The sequence below is a fragment of the Halichoerus grypus genome, chromosome 11, assembly GCF_964656455.1.
Source record: "Halichoerus grypus chromosome 11, mHalGry1.hap1.1, whole genome shotgun sequence".
Taxonomy (NCBI): domain Eukaryota; kingdom Metazoa; phylum Chordata; class Mammalia; order Carnivora; family Phocidae; genus Halichoerus; species Halichoerus grypus.
This window is the reverse complement of record NC_135722.1, coordinates 44,228,296-44,253,590: the sequence shown is the minus strand read 5'-3', so window position 1 is coordinate 44,253,590 and position 25,295 is coordinate 44,228,296. Positions and strand designations below refer to the sequence as shown.

At 35.8% G+C, this 25,295-nt stretch overlaps 1 protein-coding gene across 5 annotated transcripts in view; it reads left to right on the top strand.

Moving 5' to 3' along the window:
- Nucleotides 1-335: 335 nt before the first annotated feature.
- The window catches only part of USP47 (ubiquitin specific peptidase 47), a 107,359-nt gene continuing 82,399 nt past the window's right edge, over nucleotides 336-25,295 (top strand). For 3 of the 5 annotated variants that reach the window (XM_036087886.2, XM_036087885.2, XM_036087883.2), the window contains exon 1: nucleotides 340-607. In XM_036087886.2, coding sequence (XP_035943779.1) covers nucleotides 569-607 — 39 coding nt within the window. In that variant the 5' untranslated portion in view covers nucleotides 340-568. Of the gene's footprint in view, nucleotides 608-25,295 lie in introns of all 5 variants that reach the window. The other 2 variants (XM_036087887.2, XM_036087884.2) reach the window with 2 other exon arrangements.

Sequence of the window (25,295 nt, the reverse complement as noted above, 5' to 3'; positions counted from 1 at the left end):
TCAGAGAAGGAGCTTTCGGCTCCAGTCTTGCCCTGGTGGGCAGAGTCCGAAGAGCCCAAGAAGGCATGGGGGCTTCTGAGGCCTGGTCCTTTCCCTGCCAGCAGAGGGAGTCCCGAAATGGAGGGTCCAGAATCCCTCCCAAGAAAGGTGTTTGCACGGCCGCTCAACCAATTTTGTACATCCCGGGGCTGAGTAAGAGCTGAGGTAATTAGACGCGAGCGACAGCTGCCTCGGCACCTCTGGCGCTTGGCGCCGGGCTGGGAGCCCGACGGCTCGAATTCTCGCGAGAGCGGCCGCCGCCATTTTTCCATTGATTGCAGCGAGCTGGGGGAGGGGCCGACGACGAAGGCGACGGCGACGGCGGCGGCGGCGGCGGCAGCGGCGAAGCAGCAGCGGTGGGTCGGTGTCTGCGCGCTGGTGTCTGAGGCCCAGCTTGAGGCCTCCGCGGTTGCCGGAGCGCAGGCGGCGGAGAGGATGACTGCCGCTGCCGTTCTTTCCTGAGATAGAGAGCCGCCACCACCCTGCCCCCTCCCCCGGCAGGGCGGAGAGGAGCGGCGGAGTCTGAGCCATGGTGCCCGGCGAGGAGAACCAACTGGTCCCGAAAGAGGTGAGGGGCCAGCGGAGGAGGCTAGGCCCGAGGCCTGCGTCCACTCTAGGCCGTGCAGGCCCGGGCGAGGGGTCGGCTGCGGGCCCAGCTCGTGTGCGGGCGCGGCTATGGGGGAAGGAGGAGGTGTGTGGTGGGGGCTGTACGGTGGGTGCGGCGAGCAGTTGGGAGACCCGACTGGATCTAGGGGCCTGAGGGAGCCGAGACCTCTCCTCTCGGGTTTGTCGGGCTGGACGAATAAAGGAGCGGACTGGAAGGAATCAGGTCCAGCTTTGGGGGAGAAGGTGGCCTTTTAAGTACTTATTTAACATGTTGAGCCAAGATAATTTCAAAGAAAAAATTCTGTAACAGTTATTGATGGGCACGACAGGGTGACGGTGCTGCTTCTGGTTTGACAGTGGCAGTGTGTAGCTTTCAGGGCTTGTGAAATCTACACCCAACTTGAGATCTGTGGGAGGGCAGAGTTAACTGTTACGACTTTTTTGAACTCCTGTTACTTGGTCATACTGTTGGCCTGCCTAAATGGGGCCTGTGGAAGATCGCTGAAAAAGTAAATGTGACTTTCACGTAAGGGTAAGAGATAGCTAAACATTACCATACGGAGAGCTGAACTGCCTTTTGTAGTTGGGTTGTGTATGCTAGTTTGGGTGACTTCTTGAATTCTTAAAAGCGAGTGATATGAGAAGCCTTGACTTCTTGGCTTCTCTTGAATAGTAGTAGAAGATTAATGGTAGAATCCAGCGCTGGCCAGTGAATTTCAATATATTAATAGTATCCCCGTTGGCTTTATAAATATCTTCAGCGTATCCAAATGTGTATTTTTAACTGGTTGATCATCAGGCTAATGCTTTGGATTTTTATTTCTCATATACCTTAAATAGAGGCAATGTCCTGTTGAACTGTGTAGAATCTTGATGTTTATAAGTGATATTCATTAAAAATTCTTAATTATTTTTGCTTTTTTAGTTGCTTTGTAGCAATTTGTTGTTACTTAAGCAAGCTCTGACACTGCAGAAGTGATACTGGAGTTATGTAGCTATGATAAAATATTTTTCCTACATTATCAGATGGTAGTTGTTTTGCAAGGACAGTTTTTTTTTTTTTTTTAACTTAGTTATCATGTGTCAGTATTTATTCATGGAGCATCACCAACTCTGTGCAAAGCAGATAAACAGATGAAATTAATCAGAGTTCTTGCCTTGGGAGCTTTCAAAGCTACCAAGAAAGAGAGTGCTGGTAATATTCGTTGAGTTTCATTTAAGGGAGAGGTATTTAACTAAATAAGTAACTCTTACACAAGGACAGAAGTGATAGGTGCTGTAAGAAAGAAACATGCATTTTCTTTTAGAGCTACCTACTGCTGGTTTTCATTCTTACAAAAAGCAAAGTTAGTCCTTTCTTAATTTTTTGACCGTTAGAAAAATACAGTATAGGTGAAACTCTGCTTTAAGAAAATGCAACATCAGATTTATTTCCCTAATAATTTGATGTCTTAAAAAAAACCCCATGATATGGATAGGCAGCTTTGCAGGAAAATATCGTTGTGTAAAAACCAATGCTGTAATGTTGCTTTTACCTTTTGGATTTTAAAGATTAATTGCCTCTCTTTTAAGACTAACTCCCTTACCTGAGGCTTCAAGCACATCCCAACTTTTTTTTCTTTTACATTTTTGGGAACATATGCCTTTTTTTTCTATTCTCTAGATTGATCTTCAGGCTGTTCTTTTTCCCTGGCTCTTCTCATGGTTCATGGAAGCATGCACAGTAGTCTCCAGTCTTGAAGACTGTCACTTAAGTTTTTGCCTTTTTAGCTTGTTAACTAGTTCTTTCTTTTTTGATGGCCATACTCCTCTTCCTGAATTATTCTTACTTCTCTTCCTTGGGTTTTCTGTTGCATTTAATACTTAAAAAAAAAAAAATTCCTTGAGTTTATTAATATTGTACTTTTTTGGTCTTTTTTTTTTTTTAAGATTTTAATTTTTTTTTAAAGATTTTATTTTATTTTTTTTTAAAGATTTTATTTTGGTCTTTTTTCCTACCTGTTTGTCGTATCTGCCTGCTATTTAGTCAATGTCTTTTCTCTTTTTTGGTCTTTTTTCCTACTTGTTTGTCATATCTGCCTGCTCATTTAGTCAATGTCTTTTCTCTTCTGTGTCCTTAATTATCGCTTTGGTCTTTGTCATTCCCTGTCTTTTTAAGTTAAGTGCTAAAGGGAGAGTATAGTGATCATCTAGTAACTTAACTCTTTCCACTTTACAGATGAGGAAGATAGGGCCAGAGGATTGAAAGTGACTTGTTTAGGGTCACATAATGAGTAAATGACAATATAAGGACTGGAACTCACATCCCTTCGCTATTCCTTGACTATACTGTATTTTTTAGTTACCTCCATATAACCTGGAGGGTTTGTAACTAAGTACATTTACTATGTGCAAATAAATTGCAAAATTGAAACAAAAATTTGCTTCTAATAGCTTATTATCAACTATCTAGAGGGTTTTGTTGTTTTTTGTTTGTTTAGGACCTTTGTATAGGGAACCCCTGACCCCTACTAGATTTAGATCTTAGCTAGGTGTGTGCATTCGTGCATGTGTGTAGTTGTTGAATGAATAATATATTATTTTGGTCCCTGAAGCTCAAGGACACATATATCTTAGAGGACTCCAAAGAAGGCCGCTTAGTGTACTATAGGTATTGGCAAACCCTGTGGGCCAAATCCAGCCTACTTGTAGCCTGTTTTTATATGGCCCATAAGTTAAGAATGACTTTTACACTTCCAAATTGTAAAAGATAAGTAGAATAATATTCCGTGATACATGAAAATATATGAAATTCAAATTTCAGTATTCATAAAAAAGGTTTTATTGGAACACAGCCATGCCCATTTATTTACTATTGTCTGTGGCCATAGCAGAGTTGAGTAGTTGCTACAGATGCTGTATACAGGATAAATTTGAAACTACTTAGCTTTGTATTCAAGGCCTAGTACAATTGATTCTGGCCACAACCTTCCTTTTCAGCTTATCTCTTCTCCCATGAAACACGTTTTTAATGCAGCCAAATGGGTTTCTCTCTAACTTGCTTTTCACTTCTTTTTGTACTATCCCCTCTTTCTACTTCTCTGTTCAGAACCTTCATATACATTTTTCCATAACTACCCCATACGTTGTTTATTCTAAAAATCTTTTTATGATCATTTTAACCTTAGGGATTTCTTCTTAGAAGACCTTTTATATGACTAGAATTCATTTGGTAATTAATAAGTAGGGCTTGGTGACATCTATTATGGTCTCAAACTGTAATACACATTTTATATATTATTTGTTACGAATTCCTTGGCAGCAGAGATCTTTGTTTCTCTCTTTTTCTTAGTTTTCTGTTTTTGTATACATTATAGGTCTAGGACAGTATCTTTTCTGGAGCAGATATTCAGTAATATTTATTACTGGGTGTGAAGAAACTTAGAATTCTAACCAATTATCCCCTACTTGGATGTTTTCTGTAGCACAGTTTGTTGACAAGCTGTTTTCTAACCCTTGCTTGAACAGCTTCATGACTAATCTCTGATAACATCTTTGCCTTAGAAAAGATCTGTTATTTTAAGTTTTTGAGTTGAGAGAAGTCTAGACCTCTCTACCCACCATCTTTTGATAATTGCCTTGGACAACAGAGAAATCTTAAATCATTTCCCATAGGACAGCTTTTTTTTTTTCTTTTTAAAGATTTTATTTATTTATTTATTTGACAGAGAGAGACAGCGAGAGAGGGAACACAAGCAGGGGGAGAGGGAGAAGCAGGCTTCCCGCTGAGCAGGGAGCCCAATACGGGGCTTGATCCCAGGACCCTGGGATCATGACCTGAGCTGGAAGGCAGACGCTTAACGACGGAGCCACCCAGGCGCCAGGACAGCTTTTTCTTATTGTTGAAAATGGGAGAAGGGAGTAGGAGGGCCAACCCCCTCTGTTCTACTATCTGAGGATCCTTAGTTCTTTACTTGTTTTTCAGTTGCTCTCTTTTAGGCACAATCCAGTGTTTTTAGTATTCCTCCTAAATTGTTATACCCAGAGAAGAGCAAAGGGAGTGTGGTCTGTTCATTGTGGTTAACAACAAAGCTTTTCACCTCACTTTTTCATTCTACTCTGTGTCTTTGAATTGTATTGATATTGGCTTTCAGATCTCTTGTTTTAACTGTCATCCCAATTTTTATTTATTGCTTTGTTGTTTTTATTCTTTTTATAAAGATTTGTGACACTAATATTTATTGAGTCTTCACTGTACATATTATTGTACTCCGCCATGTAAGGAACACTTCGAGGAAATAGCAAAAGTTCTTTCTTCCCTCAAGCATCTTAGAGTATAATTAGGGATAAGGTATATATCTAATGGTTTTAAAATAGTACTTAAAGTGATGTCCAAAGAATATATAAATGTAGAGAAGATGGAAAAATGGAAAAAAAGACAAAAGAGTAGTTTCATATCTCATGTTTCTTTCTGCCTCTTTTCCATGCATTAAACAGTTTCCACATGAAACTAATGGTGATGAGAGTAATAACCAATATTTATTAAGCATTTATTATATGTCAGATACTGTTATATGTGCTTCGTGTATATTAACTCATTTGAGCTTCACAGTGACCTCACAAGTATATAAAGACCATTGATGTTGAGAACTCCCAAAACATTAAAGTAACTTGTTTATCTCTATTGTCTGTTTTTTAATAAAATCCATCAATATTTATTATGGTCCATATCAAATGAATATTCTTTTAATTTTATGTCTCCTAATTAAATTACTTGAGAAAATGTGCTGCAATGGTCTTTCTTGTTTTTGGTCATTCTTTAAAAATTAGCCTTTAAAAAAAATTGCAGTGTTGATTCTCTTTTACTGGTAAGAGGCAAGTATGGCAGTTATGTCAGTAATACTCATCAGTGGTTTACATAAATTGGAGTGTTTAATAAAAAATCATGAGTATTTAAGATACCATTGGAAATGCTGACTTAATAAAACAAAAAAGCTGAGTGCAGTTGTATATGATTCTAAATTTGTCAGGGAAAAAATGGACAATTTAGGGTTATATGCATTGAAAGATTAGAAGGAATACTCTAAAATATTAACAATTGTTGTTTCTGGATATCTGGATCATTGGGCTATGTTTAAATTTTCTTTACTTATTTCAACAATGGGCATGTACATTACTAAAAAAAAGAAACTTAGATGATCTAATTGTAGTTTTTGAGGTAATTATTGGTATCGTGTTATAGTGTTTTTTTATGTTCATGATTTTTATCTTTCCCCTCTCTTCTTGCTTTGAGTTTGCCACAGAGTAATCTGATCCACTTGTATGGCTTCAGCCTTTGATTGTAATATACCCATTTCTGTCTCCAGCCCTGACCTCTCTTCTTCTAGATTCAGATTTCCACCTGCATACCTGATATCTCTATTTGGTTGTATGCTAGGACCCACAGATTACATGTAGGTAATATCAAGCTCATAGCTCTTCTCTTCCCTCATATTCTCTTCTCAACATAATTCTTTCCGTGTTCTGTTCAGTTAGTGTTGTCAGTGTCTATTTATTTGCTTAAGTTAGGAGGTTTTTTTTGACTCCTTCGTTTTCCTTTTTCTCATACTCAAATTAGTTCATCACTTGGAAAATATCTCTTGTACCTTTACCTTCACTTTGCAGCTCTGCCTCTTTTCTCATTCAAATGTAGCCCTGCTAAAAGGTGTCTCTGACTTGTAGGCTCTTTCCGAAGCCATCCTCTCTACAACTGTCAGTTAACTTTCTAAAACAGGTGAGATTATGATTTACTTACTTTAAAGTTTATAGTTATTACTCTCTGATTGCAAATTGAGTAATAGGTACTATTTATAAGCACTGCGTGCCAGACACTGTGGTAAACCTTTTACATACATTATCTTATTTAATTCCTATCATGCCCCTTTAAGGCAGCTGTCATTTTTCATTATCTTATAGATGAAGAAGGTAAGGCTTAAAGAGGTTGAGGACCTTCCTCAGAGTTGTAAAGCTGTGTGGTTCTAAGTCCGTATGGCCTTAACCAGTGAGAGTACTTCATAACCTGGCTTCAGTTGGTTTTTTTTAAGTTTAATTTTTATCAAAGTTATACATGCACACATTTGAAAGAGTTGAATAGTTCTGCAGGACTTTTGACAAAACAGTAGTCCTCTGCAGATTCCCTCTTCCTTTTATTTCGGGCTCTTCAGAGACAACCACTTTCAACTCATTTCTTTGATACTTATCTCCGTATCTCAAAATGGCATGTTTGTAATGTTCTTTCTTGAGTTTTCAGTTTAAGGCATTATCTACTGACTTATTACAGTAGAAGATAAGGTTTACCGCTATCCCCAGCCATACCCAGACACACTTCTCAGTCCTGCTCAGTCTTCCCAGTATTGTCATATTGCAAGTAGTTTGGTTATATCAATAGTCAGAGTGTGTATCAATGTGACTGTAAGCTATTCATAGTTGAGTCTTGTAGTTTATTGTAATTGTTTTCCTTTCCTATACATTTTGTTTTCCCTGCGTTGTTTTTTTAAAAGATTTGCTTTTGTTTAGTTTTCTGTGTACTTAACCATTTTTGCCAAGAGGTTCTCACCAGGGGGCAAACCAGTAGACATTTGGCACTGTTGGGAGGACAGGGAGTATGCTACTGATGCCTAGTGGTGGAAGCAAGCTATGCCTTCAAACGTCATCCTACGCTGTACAGGACAGACTCCCACAACAAAGAATTATGTGGTCCAAAATGTCACTAGTGGCACTGTTGAGAAGCCGTGATTTAGTCCAACTCTCTCTCAAGTATATAAATCTCCTCTTATTAGGTTCAAACCTACTAATTTTTTCTTTAAGTTTTCTTGAATTGCAGCTGTTGTCTTAGATTTGCCTTTACTATCATCTTAGTAGCCCCCCTCAGATCTCTATTGTATTGGGGCTCTTGGTTCTATATCTGATTTCTTCTTTCTTTGCTTGTTTTCTCGTTTTGGAGGACCACTTTCAAACGCTTTCTGGATGGGATATAATTTTTTCCAGACCTCACATGTCTGAAAATGTTTTTATCCTCTTGTTTTATAGATTATTTGGCTGGGCAGAGAATTCTTGGTCAGAAATAATTTTCTCTCAAAATTTTGCTAACATTGCTCCATTGTTTTCTTTTTTTCAGTGTTGTTGTTGAGACGTCAGATGCCTAGAAGATTCTTTTCCACTATTTTGAAACTTTTTTTTCCTTTCTGGAAGCTTAGAGAATCTTTTCCCCCAAAGTTCTGAAATTCCTATATTATGTGCCTTGGTATGGGTCTTTTTAAAAATCCATTTCTGTTGAGTTCAGGGTAGTCTTACTTAGAAATTCATTTCATCAGTTCTGGGAAGTTTCCTTAAGTATATATATATATATTTTAATTTCTTCTTTTGGTATCCTCTCTTCTCTCTCTTGAGTTCCTATGGTTTAGGTGTTGGGCCTACTGACTGGTTTCTCTAATTTTCTTATCTGTTTTAATCTATTTTCCATTCCTTTCCCCCTTTCTGGGAAATTCTTCTCAACTTTTATCTTCCAATTCTTCTTCTACGGTTTTATTTCTGCCATCATATTTATGATTGCCAAGCACTCTTTTTTCTTCTGAAAAAATTTTAAATGTCCTGTTTCTGTCTTGTGGATACAATCAATATCTTGTCTTATCTGTCTTAGGAAATTAGTGGTAGTTTTCTTCTCTACGTACTCCCTCTTTCCTCCAAATTTCCTTTTTGTGTTTATTTGCTTGGGCTTTGTCTTTCATATGAGATGCTTTCCTTGGATGTCTGGTGATCCTTTGAAGAAGTCAAGTCTTACTTTAAAGAGGTGCCTTAAAAAGCTTAGAAGCCCTACAAGTGGGTGATTATGGTTTTCCCTGCAGAATGATATGGCTGAATAATTTCCTTGCAGACTCCCAGTGACACATCTTTTCTCTTGTGCTGGATTGATTTCCCAGAAAAGATTTCTATCTTATGCCGGGAGAGAACAAGCTTGGGAGCTGAGTAGGAAAAAGGGATTTGGGTTTCATCATTAAGTATGCAAGTACATTTTCATGTGTTCTCCAGTGTTCAGTATGGCATTCCTCACATTCATTTGAGCCTGGCATCCTCTAGTGCAGAGATACCCTGTTTCACGCTCTCAGAGGTCATTTAGCCTTTTGCCAGAAAGGGTCAAGGAGTAGAAGAGAGGTCTGGGAGTTAATAACTGCTTCTTAAACAAACTTCAGTCTCTTCTCCTAGTTTGGACTCCACCCTTACTCCCAGAGTGTCTGAAGCTGACAGTTTCTGAGCCCTTTAGGCTTTTTTCCCCCCATTATCCTTTAAAATTTTCTTGTGGAAGAGTTGCAAAAAGAATAGAGAATTTTGTCGTATACCCTTCACCGAACTTCTCCTCATGTTAACATCTTATATAACTATAAAACACTTATCAAAAGTAAGAAATTAACCATATTTTACCAGTTTCTCCACAAATGGCCCTTTTTGTTCCAAGATCCAAATTCAGGATCCTACAATGCATTTAGTTGTCTTGTCTCCTTAGTTTCTTTTTATTTGTGACAATCCTCACCCTTTCCTTCTCTTTCATGATCTTGACACTTTTGAACAGTTATTTTGTATAATGGCCCTCAATTTGGGTTTGACTGACATTTTCTCATGATTTATGACCTCTCTCGTGAGGTTGGGAATTAGAGTGGTATTACAGATGTGATGTGTCCTTCTCAGTACATCATCTGGAAGGTGTGGGGGAATGTGATGTACTGCTAGTGATGCTAACCTTCATCACTTGGGTATGGTGCTGTCTGATAGGTTTCTCCACTATAAAGTTACTATTTTCCTTGTTAATAATTACTAAATACTTTGAGACTATGCAGATACCTTGTTTAGGCTTAAACTTCTGCCCACTAGTTTTAGCATCCGTCTGTGGATCTTGTCTTATTACTGGTGCATTCTAATAGTGATTTTCTATTTTCCTCATTATTTCTGCATTTATTAATTGGAATTCTTCTGTGAGGAAGAGTTATCCCTTCTTGCCCATTTATTTACATAATTATTTATATCAGTATAGACTTTTGGATATTTATGTTATTCTTTGGATTATAACCCAAAACTATTTTTTTTTTTTTAAAGATTTTATTTATTTATTTCACAGAGAGAGACAGCGAGAGAGGGAACACAAGCAGGGGGAGTGGGAGAGGGAGAAGCAGGCTTCCCGCCGAGCAGGGAGCCCGATGTGGGGCTCGATCCCAGGAGCCTGGGATCATGACCTGGGCTGAAGGCAGACGCTTGACGACTGAGCCACCCAGGCGCCCCTAACCCAAAACTATTATTATTTATTTTGTTTTTCAGGCTGTTCCAATCTTGGCCAGGGGAGCTCTTTCTGGTTGGCATCTGTGTGTTCATCTTTGCTTTTTGAGAACTTACTTTCTGGCACCACATTGTGCTTCAGCCCATGACTTATTTTCTCTGCCCCAACCCTGGAAGCAACCACTTCTCCAGGGAGTATAGGGAGTCTTTTGGTGTAATTGTAAATGTTGTATAAACCAGGTGTCTTTGGTTTTCTTCTAAGCTAATACAGAATTCAACCTCTTCAGATGTAATTGTCCTTACCATTTGATCTGCTTTCCAGCTTTTGAAATGTTTCTGGTTTCTTATGGGTTTATGCTCTTTAAAAGTCTTCACTCTTGTTTCAAAGATATCTTGGGAAGCTTTAGAGCTAAATGCTTGTATTCAGTCTATCCTCTTTAACCAGAAATTCCTAACTTAATGTATATGTCTCCTGCCCCAGGCCAGTTTTGTTTTAGTCACATTTGGCTACATTAGTTGCTGTTCCCAGATGTGCTCTATGCTTTCATGTGTCATTTTATGCCCTTGCCCTGAGTGAATAATATGAACTACTTTTTATCATCTGGTTTCTAGGGAGCTTTAAATGGGTGAACTTTGATTTTGCATGAAAATTATTATTTAAGTACTTTCTTAAGTACTTTCTTAGGATTGCCTCTTTTTTATTTTCCAGTTTTTTGATTAGTCATGTAAAGTTTTTGCATCTTAGTATCGAGGTACTCTAATTTTTTGCTGAAATTGAAGGGACTGGGTTAGTACATTTCCAGGGTACTAAAGTACCATGGTAGCCCAACTTGGAAAGAAAAGATTGTATTGAAAATAGGGGGCAGGGAAAAAATATCACTAAATATATATATTTAAATATCTATTCTCAATTAAGATTCCAGAAGATATCTACTTTTAAAATTGATTCATTTGTTTTTAAGGATCTTCTTCAGTTCAGGCAACATGTTTAGGTGTCCTGATATGCAGAGGCATATTTTTTATGAGGTTTATTACACAGATTTTAAAGTGTTCTGTCCAGGTACTGTTGGCTTAAAATCTACTTTTGTACAAACATTCTCCATTGTACAAAGTCTTTGGGGCAAAATGATTGTGAATGGCAGTGATGGCAAATGATTGGCAAAACTGATGTAATTAAGATTCTTAAAGAGCACGCATTTCTCCTGAGCATGATTTGCTGTTGGTATAGTGGAAGAAGGGGTGGATGTAAGTGTAGTTTAAGTAAACAGAGGTCTCCTCTCTGCCTTATACACTTACGTTTACTTTGTCTCTAGGCATGGGAGCAATAATTATTCTTTTGTTTAATAGAACTGAACTGAACCATGCATGTATAAAGTAGCCATGGATATGAACATTTTTATTTATATAAAACTGTTGCTACAACCCACTGTTGAGAGATTACTGTTCTTGTAAAAATTCCTGAGATATAGGTCTTGAATTTTGATGTGTTTTTTTTTTTTTGAATTTTGATGTTTTTTAAAAACATGCTCTTAAAATATTATCCAACCAGCAAAATCTAGCTCCTCTTAACTTCCCACAAGAAACCATTTCTGATTCTCCTGTTTCAACCTGATTACATTTCCCTAACCCTGAAACCCATTGCACTGTATCTTTTGACATTTGAAAAATTATACCCCCTTATTATAAGTTACAGTAATACCTTTATGAGATTAGAAAATCTTCAAAGTCAGGACATGACAGCCAGAGTGCCTGGGTTCAAATAGTAGCTTTGTGACCTTGGGCAAGTTACTTAACTTTTTGGTACCTTAGTTAAATGAGGATACTAGTAACTATGTCCTAGGGTTGTTGGGAACATGAAGTGAGTTTATACATATAAGGTGTCTTGTACATAATAAGCACTCTATAAATGTTAGCATACCCCTCTGTTATTACTTTCATCCTATATTCTTTCTAGGGACCAGTGCAATGTGCTATGCATTGTTGTCAGTAAATATTTATTGATTAAATGAAAATGAAGGCATATTTAGTTATTAAATATGCTAGTCATTACAGTTGCAGTTCTGATTATGACCTGTCAGCTAAATATCTATGTGTTTGCATAAATCCTAAATGATTGTGGGATTTGACAGATTCTTTTATATCCTCAAATATTGCTCATATAAACATACTGTTATTCTTACTGCTTTAATTGAGAACTAGAACATGTAAGAGTACAAATGTTAAAAATACATTTTTGAGGCTAATGAGGTTCTGAGAAAAATTGGTTCGTTATGTATAGATATTTGTCAAGATACCTTATGAGATTAACAAATTACTGCTTTGTAAGATTCAGTGTGAAATGCTATTTTAAAGCAGGATCCATGTTAAGAATAGTTTGTTTCTGAAAGAACTTTATGTATGTGGTAATTCTGATTTTCTATAGCTCTGGAGTAGAACCAATTGACATGGATGGAAGAGACTCTGTCCCTGTCAGTTGTACATTGTGCTCTAGATTTGATGCTGTGTAGTTAGTTGACTGACATAGGACTTGCAGAGTCTTTTAAATATTAGCCTAACAAGCACAACATGCTTATATTCAATAAATATAGTGGCTTTCCAGTAGAGAAAAATTAAGGGCTGTTAAGTAACATAATTAAGAAAAAGTCTGGAATTTAAACTTTTCTGTATATAATGAATCTAATACCTTTGCTAAGAGTATAGGTTTAGCTTTAGGAAGACCATGGACCTCATTTATGACTTAAGTGAAAGTTTCTGGTATAACCAAAGCATTGTAGTTTCGCTATACAAATGATATTTTCCTGTTTCAAATCATACTTAGCTATTTTTATTTAATCATAAACATCTTTTAATTTTTCCTAGTGTAGGTTTCTATAGTTTCTGATGCAGTAGAATTCATTCATTCAGTTAAACATTGAGTTAGTAGCTGCTAGGAATCCGGGATTCAAAGATAAATAAGGAATCTGACCTAGTTCTAGTTCTAGTTCTAGATGCTAGTCCAATTAATTTAGTCAGAAGGAATAGCATTTAAAACACAAAAGTTTGTAATGCATTTGAGGAAATGACAGAAGTTCAGTATAGATGCATGGGTTGTCTGGGGTTGCGTAGGAGAAGGTGGTTCTGGAAGGTTGTGTCTTAAAAGTGCTGAAGGCTCTGTATACCTATAAGGAGTTTAGATTTTTTTATTGTGTAGGCATTAGGGGGCTTGAAAAAGTTTTTCCCAGAAAAAGTTAACAAGTTTGTGTTTAATATTTATAAAGTTTAATTCCTGAAACTTTTTCACTGAAACATTTTTTACTTGCCATGAATGTTTTATGTCCCTGCATTAATATTAAAAATCTACACACAAATGAAAATGGGGAAGGAGGAACTTACGAATACCTTATTCTCTCACCTGTTTTGTTTTTTTTTTCATTTGCAATCATTTAATTAGGTGCTTTTTTGTTTTTTAAGAATGGAATGTTTCCCATCATAATGCATCTTAAGTGCATTTCCCACATATGAGTTGTGCTGACAGAATCTCTTTTGGCATAATTGTTACATTTTTATATGGATAACACACAAGTAGGTGTCTTCAAACATGCTAAGTAGGTAGGCCTCATTTGCGTCCAGAAAAGTGCCAGGAGCTGCACTCCTGGGAGTGTAGCTCTGTTTTGAAGTCCTGAGCAATTTCTTAGACTTGATGCTAGAAGGGAAATTTGCAAGTGGGAAGTTTAGTACTTCTGATTTTCACTGACAGTACAAGGCTTATAATGGTGTGGTTTCTTCACATAAGGACATTCTTGTGAGTGACTTTTGTAGTTGGTTGCTTCCTAAGTGCTTTACCGCTGATTTGTTTACAGGCATTAGGATTGTAAGGGCCCTAGTATAGAGAACTCCAGTGTTTACCCCCCCTTTCCTGTTGGCTGAAGCTCAGCAGGCTAGAGGTGGCACTGGTACTGGAGAATGATGACTCTCGTGGTGCCTCTATGGTGGTAGCCGCACAACTGAGAACACCACAAGGAATGTTTTTAATTGGGGGATTAATGAAATCTTCCCGAGGAAATCTCTAATGTTCCAAATAAAATTAAGGGGACTTTAATATTTAGCCACGAGGAGCTCCTGATTATAGCCCCAGTTCTAGGTTGCATTAAAAAGTAGAATTTTTGTGGGACTCGTCTCCTAAAAGATAGGTATTGTTTTACTACATATAAATAAACTATGAGTTTATATACATTTATTCCATTTTATTGATATAAAATGTCTACCATTTTATGTGCTTAGGTGTTTTAATTTTATTGCCTTTAATTTTAAGTTTATACCAAGTTGTATAATTTATTACATTATGTTTATTTATAGTACTTTGTGGTAATGGAAGGGAATTGGTGAAAAATTAGATACCTAACAATGAAGTCTCTTATTAAAAGGCATTTGAGAAATATTATTGCTTTAATTTTGATGTTTTATATCACATGCCTTGTGATATTTATTTGCCATTACATTATTTACCATTAACATAGCACACATACAGACACAGTATAGACACAGAAGGAAACAGACACAAAATGTTTCTACAATTCAGTAATAGGATTTAATACTGGAAGGGATGTAGTAGTCAGGTATTATAGTCCCTTCATTTTTCCCCCCTTTAGTTTTAGATCAGAAAAACATAAAGGCCATAAAAGCTCAATAACTTACTCAAGGTCTCAGCTTGTGGAAGAGCTAGAATGAAACCTTATTTTTATTTATTTATTTATTTAGATTTTATTTATTTATTTGACAGAGAGAGAGACAGTGAGAGAGGGAACATAAGCAGGGGGAGTGGGAGAGGGAGAAGCAGGCTTCCCGCGGAGCAGGGAGCCCGATGCAGGGCTCGATCCCAGGATCCTGGGATCATGACCTGAGCCGAAGGCAGACGCTTAATGACTGAGCCACCCAGGCGCCCCTGAAACCTTATTTTTAAAAGTCAAGTTTAAAAAAAAAAAAAAAAAAAGTTTACTGAGGTATAATTTATATAGTAAAATTTGCCCTTTTATGGTATACAGCTTTGTGAATTTTGACAAAATACAGTTGTATAACCACCAAGATGCAGAATATCTCCATTATGGTAAGAGTGTTCTCAGGCCCCTTGTAGACAACTCCCCACCACTCCCCCCTCCCGCTATCACCCACACACTCAGGGCTCTGCAACCACTGATCTGTTTTCTGTCCTCATATTTTGCCTTTCTAGAATGTCATGTAAATAGAATTCATATAGTATGTAGCATTTTGAGTCTGACTTCTTTCCTCTAGTATAAAACTATGAGATTCATCCATATTGTTTCATGTATTAGTAGTCTTCCTTCTTAATGCTGAGTGCAACAATTGTTTCTCCATTCACCAGCTAATGGACATTTGTTTTCAGTATTTGATGATTCTGAATAAAGCTGCTACAAGTATTTGCATACTTGTTTTTTGGGCGGTTAGTGCATGTTTAACTTTGTAAGAAACTGCTGAACTTTTCTGAAATTGTTGTACTGTTTTGCATTCTGATCAGCAATGTATGAGCGTCTTAGTTGCTCTGCATCCTCCTTGTTTGTACTTGGCAATGTCAGTTTTTTTGTAGTTTTTGCTTTTTTTTTTTTAGCCATTCTAGTAAGTATATAGTGATTTTTGTGATTTTAATATGCATTTCTTTAATGACTGTTGATGTAGAGCATCTTCTCATGTGCTTGAGGATTTTTATTAAGCCTGAACCAGAAAACATACTTTATGCAATATTACATTTGCCAGGTACTGATAGGAGAGAGAGAAGGCAAAAGAGTACCTGTTCCCAAGGAGTTTATGATTTACATAGGGAAAACTGGTAATTGTGTTAAATGGTGGTGGTATTTGAGAACCCAGGTCACATGTCCCTGGTCTGGTGAAAAGAAATGGTTTGGGAATCAGAAAATTCAGTGGTTTGACTTCGCTGCAGTCGCTTAACCCTTCTGAGTCTTTCTTTTTTATCTTCCTTCAAGTGAGGGACTTGGACCAGATAAGGAATAAGATTTGTCTATAAATTATAGGCCTACAGGAACTTTTAAAGTAGTGGGTGTTTTTACTACTTTCACAGTAGTAGGTTTTTAACCTTTGTGAGAAGGCTGTAGGTTTTTCCTGTCTGATGAAATTCATATTATCTCCAAAAAATAACATTTTGCAATTTTTTTAAAGAATTTATTTATTTTTATTTTATTTTATTATTTTATTTTTTAAAAGATTTTATTTATTTGACAGACACAGCGAGAGAGGGAACACAAGCAGGGGGAGTGGGAGAGGGAGAAGCAGGCCTCCCACTGAGCAGGGAGTCCGACATGGGGCTTGATCCCAGGACCTCGGGATCACGCCCTGAGCTGAAGGCAGACGCCCAACGACTGAGCTACCTGGGCGCCCCCCTTTTGCAATTTTAAATATCATAAATTATAATATAAATTCTATTATAGTAAGGGATTATATTTTTAAAATATATTATAAGGATAGTAACTGGTGGTTCTATAATAATACCTTCTGTGTGATATTATTATAACTTGTAGGGTATTTTCAAGATACTTTCTTTTGATCTTTGGAAAAACTCTTTATGGATGTTGAAAACTAAATGACTTGCATAGGATTATACAGCTAAAAGAAAAGTAGCCACCTTGACTGGAGGGTTCTAGCCTTGATCTTTTGCCCTGTGCAGTACATTGCTCTTTGCACTACAGGCCACTCCAATAGGAAATAAACAGTCTTCTAATAGTTTTTAAGTAACCTATACATTTTTTTCAATTGTACAATTTCATGATGAGAGTATTATAAGAACGTAATATTTTTACATTAAAATTATTATCCATACTTCTAAATAAGCGCATGGTAACAGATAGATAATATAATAAACAAGCTTCTTTGGTTTAGTAATAATGCAGTAGTACATTCAAGACCTGTAAATAAGTCAGTTGGATCACAAGCTGAGTCACCGCTTGTCAACAACAGCCTACTCACAGAAGAAAACTTAGCTGTAATCAAAAATAAAGATAACAGGAATAGTAAAGGGCTTATTATTGCCTCTCCTGAGAGTAGTTTGTTTAGTTTCTAAGTTTAGATACCCACAGTATATTATTAGTGGGTTACCCATTACCAGTAGTAGAACAACTATTAAAAGGAATAAGGCAGAAGTGGGAAGAGTATTAGGATAGAAGTAAGGGGAAAAATAATGTCATTATAACTTTTTTGCCACAAATATGTTATATTTTATAACATAACATTTTATAACATTATAAAGTCATCAGAAAGCCTGTATTTCTTAGGAAATCTATATTCATATGTGACCTCAAGGCAAGTCACTTCAGGTCCCAGAATTTCTTTTTATTCATCTGTAAAATAAGGAGCTTGATCAGATGTCTAAACGTCCATCCAGCTTTAAAGATTAGAGTTCTATGTCATGTGTGATAAGTTACCTGATTGATGGTTTCTTAACTGTCAAGTAAAATATATTGCTCATAGTTAGATTTTAACTTTTTTTAAAGTTCTGAAACTTTGTTATTAATTTTCTACTAATTGAATGAGTATTTGATGTAATTGTTGCAAGTAAAAATAGGTTATATAGAATTCAGAGTTTCATATATTTGGTTTTCTGATTATAATATATGGGTTCTGGGAGCTTGTTTTATGAGTATTTTAAAAGAAAATAGAATACAGTTATTGGAGGGGCACACTGTAATATTAGAGCACATACTGTAAGTCATACTTTATTACTTGAGTGTGCTATATGATTTGGAAACAAATGTCATAAATTGACAATTGATGTTATGTCTTATTCAATATTAGTTTAAATTCAGAAAATGCATATCCTGATACATTGAATAAGCACCTGTTAATAATGCAGATTAGTTTATCACAGAATTTGTATTTAACTAAAATAGTAATGTAGAATGTAGTTACAATTTTTTATGCTTTGAACTGAGCTTTTATAATAGGCACAAAATTGTCTTTTAGAAAATTCCTATATGAAGATTTGAATTTAAAAAGCAGGTTAAAGTAGAGAGTGATTATCATCAAACTTCCTTTAGTAAATAGTAAAAGCCCTTGCACTAAAAAATTTTCAAAATTTAAAATCAGTTTGGAAAAGTTTAAAACTTTCAAAATCAATTTTTAGAAATTTATTTAAAAGTTTTAAGGCCATACTTTATGCTTCCAACAGCAGAAGCTCTGTATTATGAAATTATTTTCCTGAATTTAATTTCCTGAATATATTTTGTTCAGCAAATTCCCTAAAGACTTAGACTTTCCTCTTTTCTGGTTCATTTTCAGTAGTAAAGATTATAAATTGGACATTTCCATTTTTAGCTAAGTAGAATCTTGCCTATGAATCTGCTTGTGTTTGTTCCTATATCCTTGTTGGTCTTTATTCATGTTCATATTGAATCTTTATGATTTTCTGAAGTATTTGTATATTCCTGACCAATCTCCTCTAATCTGTGGACATATTTGTTTTCTTTGAGTATATTAACAAGAGGAGCAAAATTCTTTTTTTAAAAAAACTGAAACAAATCCTAGATATGAAAGAGATTTCTTTTGAGAAATTTGAGCCTAGAGTATAATTTCACACTGGTGAAAAGGTGGGGTTAAGAAGACAGAACCATTTGGGGGTAGTTGTAGAGGGATACTGGTGGGAATGGAGTTGAGGATAATTTGATCTATGAAAGTCTCGTATTTTTGTTAGTAAATGGAGTTTGTATCATTTTCTGATTATAATGATTCATAGAGATGTTTTGTTAGAACAGCTTAACTGTTTAGGAATGCTAAATAGCAAGAGGAATGGGAAATGTGATAGATTTGAATGATTTACTTTAACTTCAGTTTTCACCCACGTTAAAATGGAAACAGGAAATGATTTAATTCTTGAGAAGTTAAAAATTGAAAAAATGGCTAAAAAATTATAACTTGATTCACATCAAATTTGATAATGTCTTTACCCTTAATTCTTTTCTATTTATATACTCATTCCTAAATTAAATACTGAAAATACACTGAATAAAAAGTTTATGATTAGGTTTTTTAAAATTATTAAAATTTTTATATTTGGGAACTGAGCTTCTTGGCAGTTAACTTCTGTAGTTAACATTTTAGTTTTTAAGTGAACAAAGTGAGATTTAGATTCTAAAAATAAATTTTGTTCTAAGGGCTTCTTAAGGAGTACTAGGTCAATTATAGCCATTCTCGAATGGCTTACTGCCCAATCAGTATTTTAATATTATTCAGGAAATAGGAAATATTTTCAGCTTACCTATGTATATATTTTTAGTCATTTGATTACTTCCTATTTGATATAGTAATCTTTTAATGTTAACTTTTAAGTTGAATAAATAATCTATTTATTTTGATGTTCAGATTACTCCAGGCTTGGCCAGTGAGAACCCTTTCAGCTGGCTCCTGTGTCCTTTTGACACATCTCACCATTCTTGGAGTACTACCTTACTTTCTGCAGTGCAGGATATTCCAAGCTATTGTACTTTTCCAGCCCTAACACTAAGATCAGTCATTTGTACAAAGACCTCTGAGTCCTTCTGGTAGAGAATGGTATTCAGAAATCATGATCTGGGGGACTAGATGTGTTTATTGTTACAGGGATATCATTGCTTCTAGGTCTTCTCAGTGAAAGGAGCTAGAAAATATGCACACTCACAAATATAAATGTGAAATTTGCATTTATTTCTATATCATTTCTCTCTATATATGCATATATACACTCAAATCATATGAAAGCCCTTACTAGGCAGATTTTATATTTTTTGAATTACCGGAGAACACAGAAATGTATTCCATGCTTATACATATATTTACATATATCCATAATATGTTCTTAGGTATTATGTGTTTGTAATGTAGCAGCATTGGAAACCCAGTTTGCAGACAGTTTTGCTACTTCCACAGATTTAGGGTCATAAATTCTGTATTTAATTTAAAAACTTTTTAAATTTTGGTAAAATACACATAAAATTTACTTAACCAGTTTTAGGTGTACAGTTTGTTAGCATTAAGTACATTTGCATTGTTGTGCTACTCACCATCATCCATCCACAGAAATCTTTTCATCTTGCAAAACTGTACGCATTAGCAATAACTCCCTATTCTCCTGCCCTCCCAACCCCCACCCCTCAACCTCTGGCAACTACCATTCTGTCTGAATTTGACTACTCTAGGTACCTCATATAAGTGAAATCCTACAGTATTTGTTTTTTTGTGACAGGTTTATTTCATTTAGTATCATTTCCTCAAAGTTCATCCATGTTGTAGTTTGTGTCAGTACTGCCATCCTTTTTAAGGCTGAATAATACACCATTATATATATGTATATATATAGACATACACACACACTATACACACACACAAACATACATAACACCCTTATGTTCCCTTGTATTTAATCATTTAATATATCTATATCTGTGTAAATATTTGCTTCTATCTTTTGGCTGTTGTGAATAATGCTCCTGTGAACATGGGTGTGCAGCTATCTATGAATCCCTGCTTTCAGTTCTTTTGGTTATATACCTAGAAGAGAAATTGCCAGATCAGTGGACAGTTTTAGCACTCACAGCAGGTCATGTATTTGGAACACTTGTAGGCTGAAATGATGTAAGTTAAATTTTAGTTTGCAGCATAGTTGTAGACTTGACTAAAAATTCATGATGTCTAGCTTTTTGTGGAAATAACCCAAACATCACGTTGAGTCAACTCTAAATTATTTTATAGTATAGAGTTTTGCAGTGTGTTAATTGAGCAGTGCTATAATTACTTATATAAAATAGCATTTATACATTATCATAGAATATATCATTTTTAATACAAAATGGTTTCTTTCCATTATTATCATTTCTGTTTAGAGAACTTTAGCCATTCTTCTAGGGTAGGTCCACTGACAACAAATGTTTTAGTTTTCCTTCATCTGAAAATGTCTTTATTTCCCCTTCATTCCTGAAGTATATTTTCACTGACTATAGAATTCTAGGCTGACAATTCTTTTCTTTCAGCTCTTGGAAAATATCGTGGAAAACACCTACTTTTGTGATGTTTGATGAGAAATCTACATTTGAATTGTTTTTTGCCCTTATAGATAAGGTGTTTCTATTTTCAAAAGCTTTCTCTTTGTCTTTAGTTTTCAAGGATTTGTCTTGATGATATGTCTTGGCATGAATTGCTTTGGATTTAATCTGTTTGGGATTCATTCAGCTTCCTGAATATGTAGGCTTATGCCTCTTGCCAAATTTGGGGAGTTTTCAGCCATTATTTCAATTAGTTTTTCACGTCCACCCCCCTTTCCCCTTTCCCTCCAGGACTTGGTTGACAGGAATGTTAGTTATGTCTTTTTTTATGGTCCTATGGATGTTGAGAATGATTTTTTTTTTTTTTTTGTCTTTTTTTTTCTTTATTGTTCAGATAAAGATTTCTGTTGTTCTTATCTTCAGGGTCACTGATCCTTTCCCTCATCATCTTCATTCTGCTATTGAGCCCACTTAGTGAGTTTTAATTTTAGTTATTTTGTCTGCTATTTCTTTGCTGAGACTTTCTGTTTTTTCATTTGTTTATGTGTATTTATAATTGTTGAACATTTTTATGACAGCTGCTTTAAAATCCTTGTCAGACAATTCCAACATTTGTGTCATCTTCGTGTTGGCATCTGTTGATTCTCTTTTCTCATTCAAGTTGAAATTTTCCTGGTTCTTGGTATAACAAGTGACTTCAATTTATCCTGGACATTTGGGATAGTGTATTACGAAACTCTGAATCTTACTTACACGTCTGTTTTAACAGATCTTGTCTGACACCATGCCAACAGGAGAAAGGGGGTACTCCTTCATTACTGGGGGGCGGGGTAGAAGTCCAGGTTCCTCCTCCCACCTTTCTTTAACAGCCTGGGGTGGGAGTGGTGCCTTGTTACTCCTGGGTGGGGATGAAGTTCAGATTCCCCTTAAACTTCTGTAGATACCTGCTTGGCTGGGACCGGGAGAGGCACTTTGTTATTCCTGCCATGAGGCTTTCACTGATAGCGAAGTGAGGAGGTACTTCTTACCACTGGGCTGTGATGAAAGTCCCACTGCCCACTTGGTCTTCTGTAATGTCGCTCTGGTGGAAGAGTGTGGGAGGGAGGGGAGTGCCTTGTTTTAGCTAGATGAGAGTGGAAATCTCTTGAACTTTGATGATGGGAGTGGAGGCAGAGCAAGTTATTTATTTTTTTTCTCCCCCTGTAATGTTTGGCTGTAGTGTGATTAGTGTCTAAAAATTTCCTGTTTTGTGAGACTATCCCTTTTCTGATCGTTTAGCTAGAGAAAGGCAGTCTTGTCTTGGGGCATTTTCAGTCTGTGGCTACTCAGACCAGGATGTATTAGGCAAAAAGAAATCCAGGGAATTAACCACCATGTCCTTCATTCTTTGGGTCCTGAGGTCCCTAGCCAGTTGGCTTCATCTTCACCTTTCAGTGTTTTCTTATCTTTAATACATAATGCTTTTAGTTGTATTTAGCAGGTGGAATAAGAAGAAGTGTATCTACTCCCTCTTGTCCCAGAAACGGAAGTATTAGATATTTTAATGTGTAGAATGTTATGTGTGGCTTTAAGACTATAAGTGACATTCATTTTTTTAAACCACTGTCTAAATGAATACTATTTTCTTTTTAATTTCCTTTTAAGAGGCTTCCACCCTTCCTTGTGGCCTCTATTTTTCCAGATATATTACTTGAAGTAGAAGAATCTTAATAATAGTTTATTATCATAAGTCTTCTGTATTTTAGATATCTTTAGTTCCTTTAACTGTTTTCCTGTGTAGTACCCTCACATCGTGGACAGTCTGCATATTGTCTGTTAATGGTACCTGATCTTGATTGTGCTAGTTTTTATTTGTTTGTTTTCTGTAGACACATCATTCTGTTTGTTGTACACACTGAGTGTAGTTCTTGAAATCTCCCTAGATATCTTTTCCATGTGTAATTTTGCCTAGGCAAATTGCTTTTGTTTTCTTATTGTGCATTTTTGATTGAGGGGGTAAATGTTTTGTCTCTTTTGTTTGAGAGGGTAGGAGTAGGCTAACACTTTAAAAATTTTACTTAATATATAAGTTGACTAAATTTGCCAAGCTTATTTCTTATGATTTACATATAAATTGTAAAAACAAGTACATGTGCAGTGCTAACAATTTGGAAACCCCAAAAAACATAAAGGGAAAAAACACCTCTAGCTCTACCCCTCAGAGACAATACTGTTAATAGCTTGATACGATTCTTTTATTCTGAAATTTTTCCTTCCTTCTCCTTCCCAATATAGACTCTTAAAAAATGCTATTATATTTCATGTTTTAAGGCTAGCATTGTTTCTTAGCAATATCTATTGGTTATTTTCCCTTTTCTGCATATCTCATATAATGTTATTTTTAAAGACTGCATGGTATCCCATTGCATATGTTTATTATAATTTTCTTATATTTTCTTTTTTGGCTAGACAGCTTTTGGTAGGTTCTTCTTATATTTATAGTAATGTTTTGCTGAGGATCCTTTTATATTCACATCTGTACATTCATTGACTCTACCCTTGGATGAATTCTTAAAGGTAGAATTGGTGGATTATCACCTACGTCTAGTTTATTTTTTGAATGAAAATAATGGGTTTTATTTCTATTTAAAATTTTTGTTTTGGCCATAGCTATTGAGATAGGTTTGAAATTGATACTTTTTATTGTATTAACTATTCCTTAGATTTTTCTTTAAATTTGATCATTTTTTTTCATGACTTTGTCTAGGTAATTATTTAAAATATTGAATACAACAGGACCAAAGATAATCTTTTGGCATAATTTTTTAGTTGTGGTTTCAATTAAGAGTTATAATTGTTAAGGCATATTTTGTCATTTTATGCATATTGGTGTTATGGGTGACTTTGTTAGATGTGCTTTTCTAAGGTCAAGATATTTTGTGCCTGTCATATTTGTTGATTTATCAGTCCTACTATCCAAAATAAGTAAGATGTGGGGCGCCTGGGTGGATCAGTTGGTTAAGTGTCTGACTCTTGTTTTTGGCTCAGGTCACGATCTTAGGGTTGTGAGATCGAGCATGGAGCCTGCTTTAGATTCTCTCTCTTATCTCCCTCTGCCTATCTTCCCCTATCTCCCTCTGCACCCCCCCCCCACTTGCAGGTGTGTGCTCTCTCAAAATAAATAAAATATTTTATTTTTTAATTTAGATTCAGTTGGCCAACATATAGAACATCATTAGTTACAGATGTAGAGTTCGGTAATTCATCAATTGCATATAACACCCAGTGCTCATCACATCATGTGCCCTCTCTAATGCCCATCACCCAGTTACCCCATCCCCCACCCATCCCCCCTCTAAATGTTAAAAAAATAAAATAAGATGTTCATTGTTCATAGTAAATTAATTTAAACTTAGTCATCTGTGTTTTGTTCCCATTTTGATTTCATTTTATTATGAAGAATAGGATACAAAAAATGAATATATTAAGTACAGTGTAAAGAATAATAATAAAATACCCGGGCATCTTTTTCAGGATATAAAACATTACCGGTACCATGGAAATCCTGTATGACTTCCTCCTCAGTTGGGTCCCTGCCTCTACCGCCATTCTAAATTTTTGATAACCATGTTTTTCTATTTGTTTCACCACATGTTATGTCAGTAAACAATAAAATGGCTACTTTGTATATTTTTGAGCGTAATGTCAATTAGAATGATTTTGTGGCTGTTAGTCTGTGGCATATATTTTCCTGTGACTTGGTTCTTTCACTTTATGTTTTTGAGATACATCTATGTTGATACACATAATAGCAGTTCATTCATTTTCACTGTTACATAGTCTTCTGTTCTATGAATATACTACAGTTTATCATTGAAGGACATTTAGGATGTTTACAGTTTTGTGCTGTTGTGAGAAATGGTACTATAAACATTTCTGCACATAGCTCCTGTTACTTGGGGCAAGAGTTTTTTTAGGAGATAGATGATGGCTGGCTGGCTGGTGGTGGGCCAGATAGATAGATAGATAGATGCTCCTAGTGATGAGATTGATGGATTGTAGGATAAACGTATTTTCAGATTTATAAGTAATGTCAAAACTGTTTTCCCAAAGGGTTATATCAGTTTACATCCCCACTAACAGTGAGTGAGAGTTCTTAGTTTATGGTCTTTTTCACTTACTAATAATATTGTGCATTGAAAAAATTTCTTTGTGAGCTAATTCTTTTCTGAGAATCCCGTTTGTGTCTTTGGCCATTTTTCTATTGGATTGTCTTTCCATATTGATTTGTGGAATTTATTATTATCCTGGGATACCAGTTCTTGTTATATTTGTTATAAATGTCCTTTCCCAAGTGGTTGTTTATTTTTTCGC